Here is a 23,978-nt window from a genome sequence, read left to right as displayed (position 1 = left end):
GGCTCCAAGTGGCGTGTGCTGTCCTTGTGCCGTGTCCTGTAGCGGGCACTGCCCGGTCTGTGTCTCCCCCACATCCCCGCATGGCGCCTTCACGTGACCCCCCAGCGCGCCAATAAACCAGCCAACGATGCCTCCATCTGCCTCTGCGCCTGGGGGGGGCACCACGGACATGCGCCAGCCTGGGACACGGCTCTGCCGGGGGGGTCCCCACACAGTCCCCACCTGGGGCGTGGGCCCCCCCCGCACCTTGGACTGGGGGATCAGCTGTGGGACACAGCCGGCACTACCTGGCATGGGGGGGCCAGACCTGCGGGGGGACACTACAAGCAGCAGCTTCTCAGGAAATGGTGCCCAGGGCTCCCGCCCCATTGGACCCCCCTGCAGCCCGGCACCCCCTGGTGTGTCCCCAACTTCACAGCCCCTACTCGCCCCTCCCCCCGCCCGCTCTCTGCACCTCCTGCCCCACCAGTGTGTCCGGCTCCTGGCAGCACAGCGCCCCTCCGCGTCGGGGGGTCCCAGCGCAGGCCCTGCCCTGCTCGGTGGTGGGCGTGGGGCCAGGGGGAGCTGGCTGCGCCCGGGCACCAGGCCGGGCAGGCTGCGGGATCGTATCCCCTACACCGGACCGAGAGCGTGCACACGCCAGGCCAGAGCCCCCCCCCCGCGTCTCCCCCATGCCTGCAGACCCGGCGCGCCCCCCAGCTCCCCATACGGACACACCCAGCCCCCAGAGCCTCCACTGGCTGACCCCCCACTCCAGCAGACAGACCCCCCCGCCCAGAATGCCCCACACGTCGCATGGGGGCATGCAGCCCCAACAGACTCCGCGGGCTGGGCAGACACGTGTATTTACCGACTACAGTCCCCTTAGCACGGGGCCAAGCCCTTCGGTCCGCGCCCCCTCCCCACCTCTGTGCCCCCCAGGCCCAGCTGTCTGTGGGCAACCCTCGGGGCTAGGAGCTGCCGAGCTGCCCCCACCCCCCGGTCCCCAGAGCCATGGCCCCAGCCAGCCGGAGCAGAGGCCAGGGGCCCCTTCGCGCCGGTGACGCCCGCCGGGCCCTGCTGCCGTGGGCAGGGCCCAGGCTCACTCCTGCCAGTAGGTGCCGTTGTAGTGGAAGGGCTCGGCGGAGACGCAGGGCCCCGGGCTGGCGGGCGTCCAGCGCTGGATCTCCACCTGGGCCGCGGCCGGGTCCCGGGGCCGCACGATGACGGTGCTGCGGGACGCCACCGACGGGTCCTCGTCGAAGAAGTTGAAGGGGCGCAGGAAGAAGCCGACGGCGTTGCCGGGCGTGGCCGTGTTGGGCACGTCCTCAGCGTGCGGGATGTGCAGGAAACCCACCGTCACCCAGGCCACCAGGTCCTGCCACGGACGAGAGCCACAGTGACTGGGGCCCCGGCACTGCCCCCCCCCAGCCTGGGGCCCCAATCCCCCCCTCACAGTCACTGGGGCCCCGGCACTGCCCCCCCAGCCTGGGGCCCCAATCCCACCCCCCACAGTAACTAGGGCCCCTGCACTGCCCCCCCAGCCTGGGGCCCCAATCCCACCCCCCACAGTAACTAGGGCCCCTGCACTGACCCCCACAGCCCGGGGCCCCAATCCCCCCCCTCACAGTCACTGGGGCCCCGGCACTGATCCCCCCAGTCCGGGGTCCCAATCCCCCCCCTCACAGTCACTGGGGCCCCGGCACTGCCCCCTCCAGCCTGGGGCCCCAATCCCACCCCCCACAGTAACTAGGGCCCCTGCACTGCCACCCCCAGCCTGGGGCCCCCCTGACCTCCAGGGCCCCATCCCAACCCCCCACAGTAACTAGGGCCCCGGCACTGCCCACCCCAGCCTGGGGCCCCAATCCCCCCCCTCACAGTCACTGGGGCCCCTGTACTGCCCCCCCAGCCTGGGGCCCCAATCCCACCCCCCACAGTAACTAGGGCCCCTGCACTGCCCCCCCCGCCTGGGGCCCCAATCCCACCCCTCATAGTCACTGGGGCCCCAGCACTGCCCCCCACAGCCCGGGGCCGCAATCTCACCCCCCACAGTAACTAGGGCCCCGGCACTGCCCCCCACAGCCCGGGGCCTCCCTGCACCTCCAGGGCCCCATCCCAACCCCTCACAGTCACTGGGGCCCCGGCACTGCCCCCCCCAGCCTGGGGCCCCAATCCCACCCCTCACAGTCACTGGGGCCCCGGCACTGCCCCCCCAGCCTGGGGCCCCAATCCCACCCCTCATAGTCACTGGGGTCCCGGCACTGCCCCCCACAGCCTGGGGCCTCCCTGCACCTCCAGGGTCCCAACCCCACCCCATAAAGTCACTCCTGGGACCCCCTGCATTGCCGGGGTCCCAGCACTGACCCCCCACAGCCTGGGCCCCGCTTATGGCCTGGGGCTTCCCCACAGGCTGGGGCCCCACCCCCCACAGTCATCACCCCTGCACACACTGGGGGCCCAGCACTGCCTCCCCCCATCCCCTCCTTTCCATAGAGAGCAGAGCCTCAGGGCCCCACCCCACGGTGCCCCCCACGGCTCAACTGCGGCCCCATGCAGGCTCAGGCCCGCCCAGCACCTGGTTCTCGATGTTCTCGTCGTTGCGGAGGAAGCTCTCGAAGTCGAGGACCGGCTGCCAGGGGTCGTGCTGGGCGTACAGGCTGCTGCTGGTCGCCTCCTTCTCGTGGTGCCGCGTCACCGCCAGGTGGTATCTGCCCACAGCGGGTCCAGCAGCTGAGCCCCAGTCCCCCGTGGGGTGCGGCCCGGCGGGCTCAAGGGAGAAACCACCGCTGGGCAGGGCCCCCCCGGGCATCCCCGCCCAGCTCCGTCCTTGGGCAGGGGCCCTGAGACCACCCCGGCCCGCCCGCGGTCCCACCCCTGCTGCTGATCGGGCCGGTCCCAGAGACCCCAGGGCGCCTCCTGCCGGGCCCCCAGCTGTCCCAGCCCCCGCGTGGTGTGGGGCCCCCCGCTGGCTGCTGGGTCCCGGCCTTACCGTCCCCAGGCGACGCCCTGCTCCTCCTTCCAGCCGCGGGGCAGGACGCGGTCGGCCTGCGAGCTGTACTGGATGCGGTAGCTGCGCGGGTGCCCCCAGCGGTTGCGCTGGGTCGGGCTGGAGACCAGCAGGTACCTGGGCAGGGCCGTGCCGAAGGGGAAGGCGGCTTGGCGCTCGCTCCGGCATGGCCGCCGGTGCAGACGGGGCTGCACGACCCGCTCGCCCGCCTGCCAGGGGTTGGAGATGTTCTCGAACCGCACGTCCACTGCCTCGAAGCTGTTCCGGGTGCCTGCGGGGGGCAGACGGGCGGTGAGGGGGGGCCTCGGGGCAGACCAGGGGCTGGGGGTATCCCTGCCCCCCGGGGAGGGATGCTTGGAAGGGCCCTGCCCTGTGCAGGGGCTGAGCTGCCATGAAGCTGGGAGCTTGCCCCGAGACCGGGGTAGCAGGTTGGGGCTGATGCTCCCCTGAGCTCCATCTCCCGTCATGGAAACAGGACTCCTGGGTCCACCCAACCTCAGCTTGGGGGATCCCATCTAGGAGCAGCCCCTGGCCTGGGCACTGGTGGGGGAGGGAGCCCAGTAGCCACGAGCGGCCAGGGAGCAAGGAAAGAGCGGGGCTGGGTGGGGCTGTGCTGGGGAAGGACCGGGCTGGAGGGGCCGTGGGGGGGGAGAAGGGTGAGGGTGGGGCTGTGCCAGGTAAGGACCAAGGCCAGGGAGCAGGGGCCGGGCGAGGCCGTGCCGGGTGAGGACTGAGGCTGGGGGGCTGGGGCCGGGCGGGGCCGTGCCGGGTGAGGACCGAGGTCGGGGGGCCGGGGCTGGGCGGGGCTGTGCTGGGGGAGGACCGAGGTCGGGGGGCCGGGGGGCCGGGGCCGGGCAGGGCCGTGCCGGGTGAGGACCGAGGCCAGGGGTGGGCGGGGCCATGCCGGATGAGGACCGAGGCCGGGGGGCCGGGGCCGGGCGGGGCCGTGCCGGGTGAGGACCGGGGCCGGGGAGCAGGGGGGCCAGGGCCGTGCCGGGGGAGGACCTGGCTCGGGGGCTGGGGGGCCAGGGGGCCAGGGCTGGGCAGGGCCGTGCTGGGTGAGGACCGAGGCCGGGGGGCCGGGGGGCTGGGGCCGTGCCGGGTGAGGACCGGGGTCGGGGGGCTGGGGGGCCGGGGGGCCGGGGCCGTGCCGGGTGAGGGCCGTGGGGCCGGGGGGCCGGGGCCGTGCCGGGTGAGGACCGAGGCCGGGGGGCCGGGGGGCCGTGCCGGGGGAGGACCAAGGTCGGGGGGCTGGGGGGCCGGGGCCGTGCCGGGGGAGGACCGAGGCCGGGGAGCAGGGGCCGGGGGGCCGGGGCCGTGCCGGGGGAGTACCAAGGTCGGGGGGCTGGGGGGCCGGGGCCGTGCCGGGGGAGGACCGGGGCCGGGGGCCGGGCGGGGCCGTGCCGGGGGAGGACCGAGGCCGGGGCGCCGGGGCTGGGCAGGGCCGTGCCGGGGGAGGACCGAGGCCGGGGCGCCGGGGCTGGGCAGGGCCGTGCCGGGGGAGGACCGGGGCTGGGGGGCCGGGCGGGGCCGTGCCGGGGGAGGACCGAGGCCGGGGCGCCGGGGCTGGGCAGGGCCGTGCCGGGTGAGGACCGGGGGCCGGGCGGGGGCCGTGCCGGGGGAGGACCGAGGCCGGGGCGCCGGGGCTGGGCAGGGCCGTGCCGGGGGAGGACCGGGGCCGGGGGCCGGGCGGGGCCGTGCCGGGGGAGGACCGGGGCCGGGGCGCCGGGGCTGGGCGGGGCCGTGCCGGGGGAGGACCGGGGCCGGGGGCCGGGCGGGGCCGTGCCGGGTGAGGACCGAGGCCGGGGCGCCGGGGCTGGGCAGGGCCGTGCCGGGGGAGGACCGGGGCCGGGGGCCGGGCGGGGCCGTGCCGGGGGAGGACCGAGGCCGGGGGGCCGGGGCCGTGCCGGGTGAGGACCGGGGCCGGGGGCCGGGCGGGGCCGTGCCGGGGGAGGACCGGGGCCGGGGCGCCGGGGCCGGGCGGGGCCGTGCCGGGGGAGGACCGGGGCCGGGGGCCGGGCGGGGCCGTGCCGGGGGAGGACCGAGGCCGGGGCGCCGGGGCTGGGCAGGGCCGTGCCGGGTGAGGACCGGGGGCCGGGCGGGGCCGTGCCGGGGGAGGACCGAGGCCGGGGCGCCGGGGCTGGGCAGGGCCGTGCCGGGGGAGGACCGGGGCCGGGGGCCGGGCGGGGCCGTGCCGGGGGAGGACCGGGGCCGGGGCGCCGGGGCTGGGCGGGGCCGTGCCGGGGGAGGACCGGGGCCGGGGGCCGGGCGGGGCCGTGCCGGGTGAGGACCGAGGCCGGGGCGCCGGGGCTGGGCAGGGCCGTGCCGGGGGAGGACCGGGGCCGGGGGCCGGGCGGGGCCGTGCCGGGGGAGGACCGAGGCCGGGGGGCCGGGGCCGTGCCGGGTGAGGACCGGGGCCGGGGGCCGGGCGGGGCCGTGCCGGGGGAGGACCGGGGCCGGGGCGCCGGGGCTGGGCAGGGCCGTGCCGGGTGAGGACCGAGGCCGGGGCGCCGGGGCTGGGCGGGGCCGTGCCGGGGGAGGACCGGGGCCGGGGGCCGGGCGGGGCCGTGCTGGGGGAGGACCGGGGCCGGGGGGCCGGGGCTGGGCAGGGCCGTGCCGGGGGAGGACCGGGGCCGGGGGCCGGGCGGGGCCGTGCCGGGGGAGGACCGGGGCCGGGGGCCGGGCGGGGCCGTGCCGGGGGAGGGCCCGGCTCGGGGGCTGGGGGGGGGCCGTGCCGGGGGAGGACCGGGGCCGGGGGCCGGGCGGGGCCGTGCCGGGGGAGGACCGAGGCCGGGGCGCCGGGGCTGGGCAGGGCCGTGCCGGGGGAGGACCGGGGCCGGGGGCCGGGCGGGGCCGTGCCGGGGGAGGACCGGGGCCGGGGGCCGGGCGGGGCCGTGCCGGGGGAGGGCCGGGGCCGGGGGCCGGGCGGGGCCGTGCCGGGGGAGGACCGGGGCCGGGGGCCGGGGCTGGGCAGGGCCGTGCCGGGGGAGGACCGGGGCCGGGGGCCGGGCGGGGCCGTGCCGGGGGAGGACCGGGGCCGGGGGCCGGGGCTGGGCAGGGCCGTGCCGGGGGAGGACCGAGGCCGGGGGCCGGGCGGGGGCCGTGCCGGGGGAGGGCCGGGGCCGGGGCGCCGGGGCTGGGGCCGTGCCGGGGGAGGACCGGGGCCGGGGGCTGGGCGGGGCCGTGCCGGGGGAGGACCGGGGCCGGGGGCCGGGCGGGGCCGTGCCGGGGGAGGGCCCGGCTCGGGGGCTGGGGGGGGCACGCACCGGCGACGTCCAGGTCCACCTTGTAGTGCACCAGGTGGGTGTGCAGGTTGCCCAGCAGGTCCTGGTGCAGGCGGGTGCCGTAGTGCAGGCCCTGGGGCGTGTAGAAGGTGGCGTGGAGGTAGCCGGTGGCGTGCACCTTGGCCTCCAGCACCCCGTTGGGGTAGAGCAGCACGTCCCAGATGTAGTCGTAGTTGTAGACGGTGGCCGTGGTGCGCAGCACCAGCGCCCGCCCCTCCAGGCCCCCGTAGAAGCGGTAGCCGCCCTGGGCGTCGCTGTCGAAGTGGCGCCGCAGGGGCACGCCGGTGGGCAGCTCGAAGAGGCAGAGGGCGCGCGGGTAGCGCACGGGCCCCGCCGCGTCGTACAGGCGGTGCGCGTCCAGGAAGGTGGCCACCTCGGGGCAGTCGATGCCGGGCGCCAGCTCGTGGGCCAGGGCGCCCAGGCCCCAGGAGCTGTCGATGTACTTGGTCTGCATGGCGGCCGGCGTGTCGCCCCCGTAGAAGGCCACGGCCTCCTGCACGCTCAGCTCGTGGGCCAGCCGCTGGCCGTTGAAGCGCAGGTCGAAGAGCTGCAGGCCGGAGGAGGAGCGCAGCCGCAGGGCCAGGCGCCAGCCCCCGTACTCCACCAGGTTGCCCCGCAGCCGGTAGCGCTTGCCCTGCGGCTCGCACACCTTGGCCCCGTGCACGTCCGTGGGGGTGCCGGTGCCGAAGCGGCCGCGGGGCAGGTAGGTGGAGAAGAGCAGCTCGGGCCTGGGCGGCGGGGCCGGGGCCAGCTCCCCCCGCTCGTGGCGCCCGGCCAGCTCCTGGGCGCTGGCGAAGTACTGCCCCTTGTACCAGAGCTGCTGCAGGGCCCAGCGGCCGGGGTCGCGGGAGCGGTGGTCCAGCAGCAGCTCCAGCCCCACGGGGTGCAGGAAGTGGCCCTCCACGGACCGCTGCAGGATGAGCCAGGAGCGGCGCTCGCCGGGGCCCAGCCCGCGGGGCGCCACGTCCGAGAAGGTCAGGCAGCGCTGGCTGCAGTTGTGGTACCGGAAGCCGGTGGCCTCGTGCAGCAGCCGGTCCAGCGGCTCCAGCAGGTCCAGCAGGCGGCGGTGCATCAGCCGGTACTCCAGCTGGCTGACGGGCCGCGCGGAGAAGGGGACGGGCCGCCCGCCCTTGTAGCCCACGGGCCGGTAGTAGCTGGGCCGCGGCAGGGGCCCCACCACAAACTCGGTGACGTTGGGCTGGGCCTGCTCCCCGAAGAAGACGATGGCGCGGGCCAGGCGTGGCGGGCGGGGGCTGCTCCCATCCAAGAACTGCAGGGCCTGGCTCTTCCTGGGCACCTGCAACTCCACCAGGAAGAGGCTGTTGCTGGCCAGCGACTCCGTGGGGCCGGCCCCCAGCCCCAGCTCCGGCTGGCTCAGCAGGAAGCTCTGCACCGCCCGCAGCTCCGCCGGGCTCAGGTCAGCAAAGATCGACGCCCCCAGCTGGGGCTCAGGGCTGGGGCTGGCCAGGACGCCGAGCGCCATCACCACCCACGCGAGGGTCTCCAGCCGCATCCTTCCCTGGGAACCTGGGCATCGAGAGGGGCCGGTCAGAGGGGCAGGAGCCGAGCCCGCTCTTCCCACCAGCCCCAGCCCTCCAGGCGCAGGAGCCCAGCCACGACTGCCGCAGCCCCACAAGGGTGGCACCGGTCTTTGCGTGCCCAGCTGGGGGCTCCATGCCATGCGCAGCAGGCCTGGGCTCAGCCTGGGCCACTGGCTCTGCAGGGGGACTGCAGGGAGCACCAGAGGGCAGGCCGTGGGGCGGGCAGCCCAGACGACCTGCACCGCACCCATGCCAGGAGCTGCGGGAGACAATGTGGGCCCTGCCCTACCCCTCAGGGCCCCAGGCAGCCCCAGCACCTCTGCTGGTCACCCTCCCGGGCACGTGCCAGGGCACCTTCCCCCGCTCCCTCCAGCCCTGTCTGCGCTGCAGGTCCCTGCTCACCCCGCTGGCATCCTGGCGCGGGAGCCAGTCCCGTTACAGCACCTGTGGGGGACACGGGGAAGCCGGGCCCTGGCTGCCAGCCCGGGTTAGATGGGAACGCCGCGGTTCCTGGTGGGGGCAGATGGGGGGAGCTGTATGGTGACTGAGGGGGCAGGACAGTCTATATTATGGTCCTGCTTTGAGCAGGGGGCTGGACTAGATACCTCCTGAGGTCCCTTCCAACCCTGACATTCTATGAGTCTGTGTAGAATCAGAGTCGTAGGACTGGCAGGGACCTCAAGAGGTCGCCTAGTCCAGTCCCCTGCACTGAGGCAGGACTAAGTATTATCCAGACCATCCCTGACAGGAGTTTGTCCAAGCTGCTCTTAACAACCTCCAGTGACGGGGACTCCACCACCTCCCTAGGCAATTTATTCCAGTGCCGAACCACCCTGACAGGTCGGAGGTTTTTCCTAATGTCCAACCTAAACCGCCCTGGCTGCAATTTAAGCCCATTGCGTCTTGTCCTGTCCTCAGAGGTTCAGAAGAACAATTTTTCTCCCCCTTTGTAACCACCTTTTATGTACTTGAAAACTGTTCTCATGTCCCCTCCCAGTCTTCTCTGCTCCAGACCAAACAGACCCAATGTTCTCAATCTTCCCGCACAGGTCATGTTTCCTAGACCTTTCATCTGTTTTGTGGCTCTTTGGACTTTCCACATCTTTCCTGAAATGTGGGGCCAGGAACTGGACACAATACTCCAGTTGAGGCCTAATCAGCGCGGAGTAGAGCGGAAGAATTACTTCTCGTGTCTTGCTTACAACACTCCTACTCATACAGCCCAGAAGGATGTTTGTTACACCGTTGACTCATATTTAGCTTGTGATCCACTATGACCCCAGATCCCTTTCCACAGGACTCCTTCCTAGGCCGTCATTCCCCATTGTGTATGTGTGCAACTGATTGTTCCTTCCTAAGTGGAGGGCTTTGCATTTGTCTTTACTGAATTTCATCCCATTTACTTCCGACCATTTCTCCAGTTTGTCCAGATCCTTTTGAATTTTAACCCTGTCCTGCAACGCACTGGCACGTTGTCCTGCCTGAGTGCCGGGGATGGGACTGGCTGACCTGCAGAGTTCCCTTCCAGGCCCACACGTCTGCAATTCTGTGCCCCCTGCCGGGCCCTGCCCGACAGCCCAGATACTTGCTGTCAGGATTATCCACACAGTGTAGCCCGGGCTTGCTGGCAGTACAGCAGCCAACAGAGAGGAGCCCAGGGCTGGGCTAGCAGGGGCTGCAGGTTGGGAGTGAGGGGCTGTGACGAAGCGGGACTGTTCTTAATGTTTCCTCTGAATAGTGTGGGGGTGCCTCAGTTTCCCCTAGGCAGTTCTTAAGTCTCTAGGGGGTGGGGTAAGGGTGTATGATTGTTGCAGAGCCCTAGAGGGCAGGTATGTGCAGGGGTCTGGACACAGAGAATGGCCGACACCCCGTTTCCTGGCCACTGATGGCCTGGGCCCTTCCCCCCCTGCAAGGTGAGAGCTAAAGGGTTGGAGAACAAAGGAATCCGGTGACCTCCTGGCCCGGGAAAGGGACAAAGCCCAGAGGAGGAGGGGCTGGAGGGAGTTTCAGTTTGGGGCTGGCTGGGGACAAGGAGTGAAGGGCAGACGGGGTTGTCTGGCTCACTGTTCCTCCCCCCCCCCGCCCCCAAAATGGACCCAGCTGAGGGGTCCGGTTCTCTGCACCGTCTGACTGCAAAGTTGGGGGGCAGGACCCTCTGGCTTCCCCAGGACCCCTCCTGGGCAGATTTGCTGGGGGAAGCGCACAGAGGGGCAGAGGAGGCTGAATGCTCCAAGGTCAGACCCAGGAAGGTGGGAGCTGTGTGAGCTGTGTGTCCTGCAGACAGGCTGCTCACAGAAAGGAGACTGCCCCAGAGTCCTGCCTGGCTTTGTAGGGAGCCGTTCCAGAGCATCGCCTGGGGACCCCGTGACAGGGGCACCGGCAGAGCTGGGGGCTTCACAGGGCAGCTGTGCCCATAACCCCGCAGGGTGCTGAGCAGCAGGGCTCCCGTGCCCCCCAGCGGGATCCCCACAGCCTCCAGCCTCACCCCTCTGGGGCTGCTGGCAGCATTAGCCAGCCCCTGCCCCCACCCGGTTCAGCCCTGAGACTCCCCATGTAGCCAGTGCCAGGGGCACAGGCAGGTAAATGCCCGGAGCTGCCTGGCTTGGGGGCACCTGCTGGGGGACCCTCTGCCTGCCCCTTCTGGGCTCCAGCCCCCCAGCCAGGGCAGCTCCCTCTGTGTCCCTCCCATCCCCCTGCCAAAGATCTCAACCCCACTGCACCCCCAGCCCATGGGCATCTTCTACCCTGTGCACCCCCCCACCCCCATGCACCCCCTCACCCGTGCACCCCACAGCCCAGCCTGTGTCACTCACCTGCAGTCCCTGCCCCGCTCTGGCTCTGTGGCTGCGGCACCCACTCTGCTCCGTGCCCCACTCCGCCCACAGCCCCCCCCAGCAGGGCCGAGGGATGCCATTGGCTGGCTTGGGGGGGGTGCAGCAGCTCTGGCCCAGGGCCGGGGCTGGGCGGGGGGGGGTTCAGGCCCCCCCAAGGGGGGAGGAGATAACGATGGTCTCAGATTTCAGAGTAGCAGCCGTGTTAGTCTGTCTTCGCAAAAAGAACAGGAGGACTTGGGGCACCTTAGAGACTAACCGATTTATTTGAGCATGAGCTTTCGTGAGCTACAGCTCACTTCATCAGATGCATACCGTGGAAAATACAGTGGGGAGATTTTTATATACACAGAGACCATGAAACAATACCTCCTCCCACCCCACTCTCCTGCTGGTAATAGCTTATCTAAAGTGATCATCAAGTTGGGCCATTTCCAGCACAAATCCAGGTTTTCTCACCCTCCGCCCCCCCCCCCGCCCAAACTCACTCTCCTGCTGGTAATAGCCCATCCAAAGTGACCACTCTCCTTACAATGTGTATGATAATCAAGGTGGGCCATTTCCAGCACAAATCCAGGTTTTCTCACCTCACCACCCCCATACACACACAAACTCACTCTCCTGCTGGTAATAGCTTATCTAAAGTGATCATCAAGTTGGGCCATTTCCAGCACAATCCGGATTTGTGCTGGAAATGGCCCAACTTGATGATCACTTTAGATAAGCTATTACCAGCAGGACAGTGGGGTGGGAGGAGGTATTGTTTCATATTCTCTGTGTATATATAAAGCCTGCTGCAGTTTCCACGATATGCATCTGAGGAAGTGAGCTGTAGCTCACGAAAGCTCATGCTCAAATAAATTGGTTAGTCTCTAAGGTGCCACAAATCCTCCTTTTCTTTTTGCGAATACAGAGTAACACGGCTGTTACTCTGAAACCTCTCCTTACAATGTGTATGATAAACACCCATTTTTTCATGGTCTGTGTGTATATAAATCTCCTCACTGTATTTTCCACTTTATGCATCTGAGGAAGTGAGCTGTAGCTCACGAAAGCCCTTATGCTCAAATAAATTGGTTAGTCTCTAAGGTGCCACAAATCCTCCTTTTCTTTTTGCGAATACAGAGTAACACGGCTGCTACTCTGAAACCTCTCCTTACAATGTGTATGATAAACACCCATTTTTTCATGGTCTGTGTGTATATAAATCTCCTCACTGTATTTTCCACTTTATGCATGTGATGAAGTGAGCTGTAGCTCACGAAAGCCCTTATGCTCAAATAAATTGGTTAGTCTCTAAGGTGCCACAAGTCCTCCTTTTCTTTTTGCGATGGTCTCAGAGACAGCGGGTGTGGAGGGGAGGGAAATACCCACTCCGGGCTTCTGAGAGCATCCTGGCCCCCAAGCCCCAGGCCTGTGCCCTGCCCTGGCATGCTGTGCCCAGCCCTGCCCTTCCCTGGCACGCTGTGCCCTGCCCTGCCCTGCCCTGGCATGCTGCGCCCAGCCCTGCCCTTCCCTGGCACCCTGCGCCCTGTTCTATCCTGGCACGCTGTGCCCAGCCATCTCACATCTTTAACCCTTTGTTCACAGAGGCTCCAGCCTTGGGCCCCACACAGCAGTTGCCCCCATCCTAGAGGGCAGATCCCAGGGACCCTGTGTCTGACCCGCCCCCCGCCCCAGCTCTGAAGGGTCTGCACTGGTGAGTTCGAGGCGCCTGGTGCTGCCTCAGTCCAGGGCTCCGGCACATGGCCCCGGGACCAGCCCTGGCCCCAGCCGTGGGCCCCCTGCCCTGCCCCCCCAAATGAGAGCTGCTGTCCCCAGGGCCTCTCAGCCAGGGCAGCCAGCGTGGCCTCAGGGTCTCCATTGCCCCCTGTCATGGGGTGTGGGGGAGTCCAGGCCCTGCACCCCTCTTCCTGGGATTCACTGAGACTCTCAGCCAACCAGTAAAATGGAAGGTTTATTGGACCACAGGAACACAGTCTCAAACAGAGCTTGTGGGTACAACCAGGACCCCTCAGTCAAGTCCTTCTGGGGGAGCAGGGAGCTTAGACCCCAGCCCTGGGGTTCCCTGTGTTCCTCCACCCAGCCCCGAACCGAAACTAAACCCCCCCAGCAGGCTCCCTCCTGCAGCCTGTCTTCACATTCCTGGCAGAGGTGTTACCTCCCCCTCCTGGCTCAGGTGACAGGCTCTCAGGTCTCCCACCCCCAGGGCACATTCCCAGGTCAACACTCCCGCCTCCCTGCTGCGTCCCATCCTCACACCCACTGTGCGGCGGGGGCTCCACGGGAAGGGCATCGGCCCCTGCCAGGGAGGCCAGCGGGCACCACAGGCCCTGCCCAGCCCCCACGGCCAGGCCCCCCTGCAGGCAGAGTCACGGGCTCTGGGCAGGGAGGGGGGCATGGGTGCCCCCAGGGGTCATGCCCCCTCCCCTGCCCGGGTTAATGGGTAACCCGCTGGAGCCAGGCAGTGATGCGGGCCTTGTGCTGGGATTGGCAAGTCCTGCCCCCAGGGAGGCTCTGGCCCCATGGCCGTTGCCCTCACCCCACGGGGACAGTGTTAAGCTGGTCCCTGCCAGCAATGCACTGCCCCAGCTGCTCTGACTCCTCGATCAAACTCCAGGGCCACCCAGTGCCGCTGGGAACAGGCCCCGAGCCTGCTGGGATGGGTGGCCAGCGGGGCCAATCCTGCCTGGGGCCTGGGCTCACGCCAGCCCTGGCCACCCCTCAGGTGATAACGGCATGAAAAGCCTTCCCCTGCTGTGCCCCGCAAGCCTATGCCCCGTCCCCTCAGGGCCCCTGCCCCCCTCCAGAGCCTGGGGTCCTGCACCCCCTCCCCAAGGGCACAGCCTTTGCGATCCCGCAGGCAAGGAGACCTGGTGCCCAGGGTCGCTGTGTTCCCTGGCCAGGGAGCCTGGACTGGTGGCTCTAGATGTTGGTCACCAGGTTTGACACACGCCAGGTGTTTGTTGGGTGGCCCCTTGGCGCCTGCCCTGGCTTGCCAGCGTTACCTGCAGCAACCTGGGTTTTACCACCTTGCTTTGGCCACGCTGCTCACTGGGGGCTTGGCGGGGGTGGGGGAAGGGGGGTCACCAAGCTGCCTGGCCCCGGCCCCACTGAGCCGAGGGGCGTATTCTGGTTGCCTGGACCAGGCTTGGAAGCCAGCAGAGGCGGGAGCCCATGCAGGCACCATTATCCCCTTAGCCTGCCAGACACTCTCCACTGCCACCCAGCAGCTGCTCGGGGTGACACTGAGCTGTCTCTAGCCAGCGCCCCGGCCAGGAAGGGACGCATGAGCTGGGGTCTCTCTGAATACCAGGGCCCACAAGACTCTCTGATTCCTGTGTTCCTTGGAGGGACGAAGGACCCTGCTCATCCCCACAGGTGCCCTGAGCTGTGCCAAGCCCTAGTGTCTGCACTGTGCCAGCAACGCCCAAGCTGGGGTTTAAACCCAGCCTCTCTGGGCACCCAAGGGCCATACCCTTCGCAGCTGGCAGGCGCCTGCTCCTTGAGCGGGCATTAGTGGGCACAGGCCTGGCATCAACAGCTACAGACTAGGGGCCAAATGGCTAGGCAGCAGTTCTGCGGAAAAGGACCTAGGGGTGACAGTGGACAAGAAGCTGGATATGAGTCAGCAGTGTGCCCTTGTTGCCAAGAAGGCCAATGGCATTTTGGGATGTATAAGTAGGGGCATTGCGAGCAGATCGAGGGACGTGATCATTCCCCTCTATTTGACATTGGTGAGGCCTCATCTGGAGTACTGTGTCCAGTTTTGGGCCCCACACTTCAAGAAGGATGTGGATAAATTGGAGAGAGTCCAGCGAAGGGCAACAAAAATGATTAGGGGTCTGGAACACATGACTTATGAGGAGAGTCTGAGGGAACTGGGATTGTTTAGTCTGCAGAAGAGAAGAATGAGGGGGGATTTGATAGCTGATAGGGTATTTGATAGGGTGACGAGACTGCAATCCCTCTACCCTAACCTTGCGACCCCCTGTGACGAAGCGGGACTGTTCTTAATGTTTCCTCTGAATAGTGTGAGGGTGCCTCAGTTTCCCCTCTGCAGTTCTTAAGTCTCTAGGTGGTGGGATAAGGGTGTATGATCGTTGCAGAGCCCTAGAGGGCAGGTGTGTGCAGGAGTCTGGACACAGAGAATGGCCAACACCCTGTTTCCTGGCAACTGATGGCCTGGGCCCTTCCCCCCTGCAAGGTGAGAGCTAAAGGGTTGAAGAACAAAGGAATAAAAAAAGCCATAAAAAGCTAGTCAGTTGTGAACCAGCAGAGCAGCGAACAGAGAGAGTTTGCCTGGGAGTTCGCCTGGGGAGAGCCCACTGAGGCTTACATCTTCCCAGCTTCTCTGAGAAGTTACTGCAACATCTGAGGAAGCTCGTAGAAGGAGGGTAATATGGATGGGGGGTGTTCAGCTATTGTGACCTGCACTGGATGTGCCATGTTTGTCTTTCTTAAACACAGGACAGAAGCGACTTTGTCTGTACAAAGTGCAAGCTGGTCTCCATATTGGAAGAGAAGATTCAAGGTCTGGAGCAACAGGTATCGACCCTGCGTTGCATAAGAGAAACTGAAGATTTCCTGGACAGACGTCAGGATATGCTTCTACGGACACAACATTCTGAAGATTCAGAGCAGGCTGCACATTGGGGACAGGAGGACGGTGAAGAAATTTGGCAGCACGTGACCTCCAGAAGAAGAAAGGGAACGTCCATGTACCAGCAACGCAGATACAGGTGAGTAACCGTTTGTCACGGAGTCCCTGGGCGATGCTCTGGAACTGCTCCCCATGAAGCCAGTCAGGACTCTGGGGAAGTCGCCTTTCTGTGAGCAGCCTGTCATAGAATCATAGAATCATAGAATATCAGGGTTGGAAGGGACCCCAGAAGGTCATCTAGTCCAACCCCCTGCTCAAAGCAGGACCAATTCCCAGTTAAATCATCCCAGCCAGGGCTTTGTCAAGCCTGACCTTAAAAACTTCTAAGGAAGGAGATTCCACCACCTCCCTAGGTAACGCATTCCAGTGTTTCACCACCCTCTTAGTGAAAAAGTTTTTCCTAATATCCAATCTAAACCTCCCCCACTGCAACTTGAGACCATTACTCCTCGTTCTGTCATCTGCTACCATTGAGAACAGTCTAGAGCCATCCTCTTTGGAACCCCCTTTCAGGTAGTTGAAAGCAGCTATCAAATCCCCCCTCATTCTTCTCTTCTGCAGGCTAAACAATCCCAGCTCCCTCAGCCTCTCCTCATAACTCATGTGTTCCAGACCCCTAATCATTTTTGTTGCCCTTCGCTGGACTCTCTCCCATTTATCCACATCCTTCTTGAAGTGTGGGGCCCAAAACTGGACACAGTACTCCAGATGAGGCCTCAACAATGTCGAATAGAGGGGAACGATCACGTCCCTTGATCTGCTCCCTATGCCCCTACTTATACATCCCAAAATGCCATTGGCCTTCTTGGCAACAAGGGCACACTGCTGACTCATATCCAGCTTCTCGTCCACTGTCACCCCTAGGTCCTTTTCCGCAGAACTGCTGCCTAGCCATTCGGTCCCTAGTCTGTAGCTGTTGATGCCAGGCCTGTGCCCACTGGAGTTGCACTGTATGTAAGGGAGCAGTATGACTGCTCAGAGCTCAAGTATGAAACTGCAGAAAAACCTGAGAGTCTCTGGATTAAGTTTAGAAGCATGAGCAACAAGGGTGATATCGTGGTGGAATCTGCTATAGACCACCGGACCAGGGGGACGAGGTGGACGAGGCTTTCTTCCAGCATCTCGCAGAAGTTACTAGATCGCAGGCCCTGGTTCTCATGGGAGACTTCCATCACCCTGATATCTGCAGAGAGCAATACAGCAGTGCACAGACAATCCAGGAAGTTTTTGAAAACTGTAGGGGACAATTTCCTGGTGCAAGTGCTGGAGGAACCAACTAGGGGCAACGCTCTTCTTGACCTGCTGCTCACAAACCGGGAAGAATTAGTAGGGGAAGCAAAAGTGGATGGGAACCTGGGAGGCAGTGACCATGAGATGGTCGAGTTCAGGATCCTGACACATGGAAGAAAGGAGAGCAGCAGAATACAGCCCCTGGACTTCAGAAAAGCAGACTTTGACTCCCTCAGGGAGCTGACGGGCAAGATCCCCTGGGAGAATAACATGAGGGGGAAAGGAGTCCAGGAGAGCTGGCTGGATTTTAAAGAATCCTCATTGAGATTACAGGGACAAACCATCCCAATGTGTGGAAAGAATAGTAAATATGGCAGGAGACCAGCTTGGCTTAACAGTGAAATCCTTGCTGATCTTAAACACAAAAAAGAAGCTTACAAGAAGTGGAAGATTGGACAAATGACCAGAGATGAGTATAACAATATTGCTCGGGCATGCAGGAGTGAAATCAGGAAGGCCAAATCACACCTGGAGTTGCAGCTAGCAGGAGATGTTAAGAGTAACAAGAAGGGTTTCTTCAGGTATGTTAGCAAAAGAAGAAAGCCAAGGAAAGTGTGGGCCCCTTACTGAAGGAGGGAGGCAACCTAGTGACAGAGGATGTGGAAAAAGCTAATGTACTCAATGCTTTTTTTGCCTCTGTCTTCACGAACAAGGTCAGTTCCCAGACAGCAAGGGGAGGAGGTGGCCAGCCCTCTGTGAAGAAAGAAGTGGTTTGGGACTATTTAGAAAAGCTGGACGAGCACAAGTCCATGGGGGGGGATGCATTGTATCCGAGAGTGTTAAAGGAGTTGGCGGATGTGATTGTGGAGCCATTGGCCATTATCATTAGTCAGCCTCACCTCAGTCCCTGGAAAAATCATGGAGCAGGTCCTCAAAGAATCAATCCTGAAGCACTTGCATGAGAGGAAAGTGATCAGGAACAGCCAGCATGGATTCACCAAGGGAAGGTCATGCCTGACTAATCTAATCGCCTTTTATGATGAGATTACTGGTTCTGTGGATGAAGGGAAAGCAGTGGATGTATTGTTTCTTGACTTTAGCAAAGCTTTTGACACGGTCTCCCACAGTATTCTTGTCAGCAAGTTAAGGAAGTATGGGCTGGATGAATGCACTATAAGGTGGGTAGAAAGCTGGCTAGATTGTCGGGCTCAACGGGTAGTGATCAATGGGTCCATGTCTAGTTGGCAGCCGGTATCAAGTGGAGTGCCCCAAGGGTCGGTCCTGGGGCCGGTTTTGTTCAATATCTTTATAAATGATCTGGAGGATGGTGTGGATTGCACTCTCAGCAAATTTGCGGATAATACTAAACTGGGAGGAGTGGTAGATACGCTGGAGGGGAGGGATAGGATACAGAGGGACCTAGACAAATTGGAGGATTGGGCCAAAAGAAATCTGATGAGGTTCAATAAGGATAAGTGCAGGGTCCTGCACTTAGGACGGAAGAACCCAATGCACCGCTACAGACTAGGGACCGAATGGCTAGGCAGCAGTTCTGCGGAAAAGGACCTAGGGGTGACAGTGGACGAGAAGCTGGATATGAGTCAACAGTGTGCCCTTGTTGCCAAGAAGGCCAATGGCATTTTGGGATGTATAAGTAGGGGCATAGCGAGCAGATCGAGGGACGTGATCGTTCCCCTCTATTCGACATTGGTGAGGCCTCATCTGGAGTACTGTGTCCAGTTTTGGGCCCACACTACAAGAAGGATGTGGAAAAATTGGAGAGAGTCCAGCGGAGGGCAACAAAAATGATTATCATAGAATCATAGAACATCAGAGTGAGTTTGTGTGTGTGGTTTTTGGAAAAAAAGGGGGGGGTGAGAAAACCTAGATTTGTGCTGGAAATGGCCCACCTTGATTATCATACACATTGTAAAGAGAGGAGGTATTGTTTCATGATCTCTGTGTATATAATGTCTTCTGCAGTTTCCACGGTATGCATCCGATGAAGTGAGCTGTAGCTCACGAAAGCGTATGCTCAAATAAATTGGTTAGTCTCTAAGGTGCCACAAGTCCTCCTTTTCTTTTCACCAAAGCAGAGTTAATCGTGCAGCTGGAGGAGGATGACCGCTCTAAGGAACAGATTCCTGACCCCAAATGGGGCTATAGCAGGATCTGGGAGCAGCTGGAGTGGTAGCCAGGCATCCCCAAGACTCCTGTCCCCAACCAGACAGGGGTCTTCACGATCGGGTTCCCCATCGGGGGATCGGAGATGGACGGGATTGGAGCTGAGTCCGAGAGAGCAAGAGGACTGTGAGAGACAGCGAGAGCCCGAGAAAGAGCTGCAGAAGCAGCAGCAGCATGAACTGGCGGTGGGGGAGCGGAGAGGCCTAAGGGACCTCCCCGGGGTGAGTGGGGATAGACCCCGGGGGGCCAGTTCCGCAGGGAACCTCGAGACTAAATTGCTGCCCCTGGTTAAGGAGGTGGGGGGTGTGGATGCCACCTCACTGCCTTTGAGCAGGCTGGAGATTTGAACCAGGGGGACCCTGCGGAAAAGCCCCGGTGTCTAGCTCCCTTGCTGGGTACCAAGGCCATAGACTCCGCCAGCCAGATGGGTGGGGAGGTGGACAGGCTCCCGCTCCTGACGCCAACCTATATGTCTGTGTGGAGTCTCCTGGGGCCAGGCCCCTCAGACCCCCAGTGGGAGCGGAAGGTGATGGTCAATGGGGAGACATTCCTGGGGTGGTGAGATCCTGCGACAGAGAGAACTGGTGTCAGGCCCTGGGTGGTGCAGCCTCAGATGCTGAGGGGCTGTGTGAGCTGGGTGAGGGTCCCAGGGACGAAGCCCCTCGCCCTGCCTATGGCCCAGATCTCTGTGCAGACCCAGGAGGGGTCGGGCTGGCTGGTTGTTGGGGTTCTCCAGGACACCAGCTGTGAGACCCTGTTGTGGGGTGACTGTGTCTCTTTGAGACAGGATCCAGGCCCTGCTCCTGTAATGGCCAAGGGTTTGAATTTGAATCCAGGGAACCAATCGGTGGAGAGGGAAATGGTCAGTGAAAATGCAGATGACCTGGCTAGCAGCAGGGAGGAGCGGCTAGGCTCAGGCTACCTGCCTGCCTGTAACCAGACCCCTGGGGCTCCCCACCTCCCTTGCACACCAGAGTGGGGACTCTCGCTGGCTCTGATGCTGTGAGGAAAGCAGGGAGCTCGCTGCCTACCCCCACTGGGACAGCAAGGGCAGTGCTGAGCACAGTGGGAGCTGAGACCCCAGCTGAGGGGGGGAGACACAGGCAGGGCAGGGGATCTGTGGGGAGCGGCAAGGTGCTTGGTAAGGAAAGTCTGAATGAGCCTCGGCAGCCTTGTGAGCTGATGGCTGTGTCTAGTCAGCAGGGTGGGAAGGCGAGGAGAGTGGAAGATGAGTGTCCCTGGACCTTACCTGTTAGCTGGGTGGAGAAGTGTGACAGGGAAGGAAATGAGCCTGTGTCTGTTGGGTGTATTGACTTGCCTATGGAGGGAGCTACCCCGATCTCCAAGCAGTTGTCTGTGACCAGCCCTGTGTGCTGGGACCAGGGGAATGAGATCCCAAGCTGTGTGTCCGGGAAAGGAGAAAGTGTGTCCGGCTCTTCTTTGTCTGTGGAGCAGACAGAAGGGGCCTTTCAGCCTGTGATAGTTGAGGGTCGTGCAGTTGTCTCAGAGTTGGTTCTGGATTCAACTAAAGCCCAGGAAGGGAAGGGTCCTAAGTTTGTGTCTGCTCTGGAGAATTGTCCTGTAACTAGGTCGCATCCAGTTAGTGTCTATGTAAAATCCCAGAGCCCAGACAATTCTGGTGCTTGTATTTTGCCTGTTGCTAGTGTGTGGCAAAGGGAAGGAGAAGGCTTCCGACCTTTTATCTAGGAAGTCTGTCAGTTTGCCTGAAAGGGGATTGTGTAGGAATCCGCCGGATGGGCCAGAGTTGATTCTGGATGTAAGGGAGACCCAGAAAGAGTCTGTTGTTGCTCAGGAAAGTGTTCCTCTAGAGCAAGCCCTAGGTAAAGAGGGTAAGGGCAGAATTTCTGTGAGGGGTGAATTGTTGCATAGAAAAGCCCCTAGGGAAAGGAATCCTCATGGAGTCTTTGCAAGCAGTTTACTGCAACTGAAGGGTGTGAAAGTGATTTGATCAAGAAAGTTTCAGTTCCTAACAGCCAGAGATTTTCTGTTGTGAATGGATCCACTGACTTTCCTGTTGAAAGATCCAGTGTGGATAGCTTTGAGAAGGTCTCAGATGGAGTGAAAGCTGTTAAGAAAGTTAAACCGTCCTATAACCAAGTGGCTGAGTTTGGCCCGATTGTTGGGGAGACAAGGTTGTGGAGAAGGGGATGTCTCCATGCTAGTTCTGTAAGTGAACAGTATGTGGCCCAGGTCAAGATGGGGGCTCTTAACCAAGAGAGCCCGAATTGCAGCCCGCCAGACTGGAGCACTGGGAGGAGACCCGATCCCAGTTTGACCCCCTGGGGTTTTGGGGTGGCCAAAGGGCACAGGCCACATAAACCTTCCCACATGTGGCCTGCGAGTGTTATCAACCACGCCCGACCTAAGGGAGAGCGTGAAACTGGAAGGGCCTGGTGTAACTCCCACCAAGGAATGGGAGAGATGCTGGGGCATCCATGGGAACGTTGGTGGGTTCGAACTTCCCCAGGTCATCGGCTAAAGTGACCCCCGCTCAGTTTGATCTCGAAGGGGGGAGAGATGTGATGAAACGGGACTGTTCTTAATGTTTCCTCTGAATAGTGTGGGGGTGCCTCAGTTTCCCCTATGCAGTTCTTAAGTCTCTAGGTGGTGGGTGTCACGGAGTGTGGGGGAGTCCGGGCCCTGCACCCCTCTTCCTGGGATCCACTGAGACTCTCAGCCAGCCAGTAAAACAGGAGGTTTATTGGACAACAGGAACACAGCCCCCAACAGAGCTTGTGGGTACAACCAGAACCCCGCAATCACGTCCTTCTGGGGGAGCAGGGAGCTTAGACCCCAGCCCTGGGGTTCCCTGTGTTCCTCCACCCAGCCCCAAACTGAAACTAAACCCCCCCAGCAGGCCCCCTCCTGCAGCCTGTCTTCACATTCCTGGGCAGAGGTGTTACCTCCCCCTCCCCCTCCTGGCTCAGGTGACAGGCTCTCAGGTCTCCCATCCCCAGGGCACATTCCCAGGTCAACACTCCCCCCTCCCTGCTGCGTCACATCGTCACATCGGGATAAGGGTGTATGATCATTGCAGAGCCCTAGAGGGCAGGGGTGTGCAGGGGTCTGGACACAGAGAATGGCCGACACCCTGTTTCCTGGCAACTGTTGGCCTGGCCCTTCCCCGCTGCAAGGTGAGAGCTAAAGGGTTGGAGAACAAAGGGATCTGGTGCGCTCGTGGCCCAGGAAAAGGGACAAAGCCCAGAGGAGGAGGGGCTGGAGGGAGTTTCAGTTTGGGGCAGGCTGGGACATGGAGTGAAGGGCAGACGTGGTTGTCTGGCTCACTGCCCCCCAAAATGGACCCGGCTGAGGGGTCCTGTTCTCTGCACCTGCAAGCTCTGTGTTAGACCATGTTCCTGTCGTCTAATAAACCTTCTGTTTTACTGGCTGGCTGAGAGTCCCGTCTGACTGCGGAGTTGCGGGGCAGGACCCTCTGGCTTCCCCAGGACCCTGCCTGGGCGGACTCGCTGTGGGAAGCGCACGGAGGGGCAGAGGAGGCTGAATGCTCCGAGGTCAGATCCAGGGAGGTGGAAGCCGGGTGAGCTGTGTGTCCTGCAGACAGGCTGCTCCCAGAGAGGAGACTTCCCCAGAGTCCTGCCTGGCTTCATGGGGAGCAGTTCCAGCGCATCGCCCGGGGACTCCTTGACACCCCCACACACACACACACACTCCCCATTGTGGGCCAGGCTCCAACAGTAACAACACCATGACATTTCGGAGTTAAATGGCTGAAATCATGACATTTATGATTTTTAAAATGCTATGACTGTGAAATTGACCAAAATGGATGTGAATCTGGCAGGGCCCTAGGCATAGTGGATCACAAGCTAAATGTGAGTCACAGTGTAACGCTGTTGCAGAAAAAGCAAACATCCTTCTGGGCTGTATGAGCACAGGGGTGGGCGATGAATGGTCATGAAATCGGAGTTGGGGTGCGAGGCGGGGGTGAAGGCTCTGGCTAGGGGTGGAGGCTCCAGAGTGGGGCCAGAAATAAGGAGTTCAGAGTTCGGGAGGGGGCTCTGGGCTGAGGCAGGGTGGGGTGGGATGCGGGGGGTGGGGTGAAGGCTCTGGCTGGGGGTGCGGGTTCTGGGGTGGAGCTGGGTGAGGGGTTTGGGGTGCAGGAGGGTGCTCCGGGCTGGAACCGAGGGGTTTGGAGGGTGGGAGGGGGATCAGGGCTGGGGCAGGGGGTTGGGGTGCAGAAGGGATTCAGGGGTGCAGGCTCTGGGCAGCACTTACCTCAAGCAGCTCCCGGAAGCAGCGGCATGTCCCCCCTCTGGCTCCTACATGGAGGAGTGGCCAGGCGGCTGTGCACTCTGCTCCCTCTGCTGGTGCCGAACCTACAGCTCCCATTGGCTGCAGTTCCTGGCCAATGGGAGCCACAGGGGTGGAGCTTGGGGTGGGGGCAGCATGTGGAGCAGAGCCCCCTGGCTGACCCTACGCGTAGGAGGTGGAGAGAGAACATGTTGCTGCTATTGGGAGCCGACAGAGCAGCCCCTGACCTTGCTTCCCAGCTCGACTGCCAGAGCGGGGCAAGCCGCAGACCCTGCTCCCCAGCAGGAGCTCAAGGGCCGGATTAAAACGTCTGTTGGGCCAAATGCGGCCTGCGGGCTGTAGTTTGCCCACCCCGTATTAGCAGGAGTGTTGTAAGCAAGACACAAGAAGTGATTCTTCCACTCTACTCCGGTCTGACGAGGCCTCAGTTGAAGTAGTGTGTCCAGTTCTGGGCCGCACATTTCAGGAAAGATGTGGACAAATTGGAGAAAGTCCAGAGAAGAGCAACAAAATTGATGAAACGTCTAGAAAACATGACCTGTGTGGGAAGATTGAGAACACTGGGCCTGTTTGGTCTGGAGCAGAGAAGACTGGGAGGGGACATGAGAACAGTTTTCAAGTACATAAAAGGTTGTTACAAAGGGGGAGAAAAATTGTTCTTCTTAACCTCTGAGGACAGCACAAAAAGCAGTGGGCTTAAATTGCAGCCAAGGCGGTTTAGGTTGGACCTTAGGAAAAACTTCCTACCTGTCAGGGTGGTGAAGCACTGGAATAAATTGCCCAGTGAGGTGGTGGAATCTCCATCATTGGGGATTTTTAAGAGCAGGTTGGACAAACACCTGTCAGGGATGGTCTAGAGAATACTTAGTCCTGCCTTGAGTGCAGGGGACCAGATTAGGTGACTGTGACAGAATACATCTGTGTGATCACACACTACACACTACTGTAATAATCTTTGCACAAGGC

At 62.9% G+C, this 23,978-nt stretch overlaps 1 protein-coding gene across 3 annotated transcripts; it reads right to left on the bottom strand.

The window, feature by feature from the left end:
* Nucleotides 1–835: 835 nt before the first annotated feature.
* AOC1 (amine oxidase copper containing 1) lies at nt 836–23,018 on the bottom strand. 3 transcript variants are annotated; one of them, XM_073334960.1, is made up of 5 exons: nt 22,977–23,018; nt 6,253–7,797; nt 2,969–3,257; nt 2,555–2,687; nt 836–1,357 (listed from the first exon to the last, which is right to left on the bottom strand). In XM_073334960.1, exons 2-5 carry the CDS (start codon nt 7,781–7,783, stop codon nt 1,082–1,084), a joined length of 2,229 nt encoding a protein of 742 aa, XP_073191061.1. In that variant the 5' UTR covers nt 7,784–7,797; nt 22,977–23,018; the 3' UTR covers nt 836–1,081. The 3 variants fall into 3 exon arrangements, with proteins under 3 accessions (XP_073191061.1, XP_073191060.1, XP_073191062.1); XM_073334959.1 differs by lacking the exon at nt 22,977–23,018 and adding an exon at nt 10,625–10,832; XM_073334961.1 differs by lacking the exons at nt 2,555–2,687; nt 22,977–23,018 and adding an exon at nt 10,625–10,832 and having other exon boundaries at nt 1,244–1,357.
* Between the last annotated feature and the right edge of the window lie 960 nt (nt 23,019–23,978).

The sequence above is a fragment of the Lepidochelys kempii genome, chromosome 2, assembly GCF_965140265.1.
Source record: "Lepidochelys kempii isolate rLepKem1 chromosome 2, rLepKem1.hap2, whole genome shotgun sequence".
NCBI classification, from domain to species: Eukaryota; Metazoa; Chordata; order Testudines; family Cheloniidae; genus Lepidochelys; species Lepidochelys kempii.
The sequence above is the reverse complement of the archived record's forward strand: the minus strand, read 5'-3'. Positions and strand labels throughout refer to the sequence as shown.

What these genes read in the sequence shown, in the direction of transcription:
- AOC1 (XM_073334960.1), bottom strand. Translation starts at nt 7,783, where the DNA reads ATGCGGCTGGAGACCCTCGCGTGGGTGGTGATGGCGCTCGGCGTCCTG. An exon ending in CAGGGCGTCGCCTGGGGACG is followed by an intron (nt 2,688 to 2,968) that starts GTAAGGCCGGGA and finishes CGCTGTGGGCAG; the next exon opens with ATACCACCTGGCGGTGACGC. An exon ending in ACGAGAACATCGAGAACCAG is followed by an intron (nt 1,358 to 2,554) that starts GTGCTGGGCGGG and finishes CGTCCGTGGCAG; the next exon opens with GACCTGGTGGCCTGGGTGAC.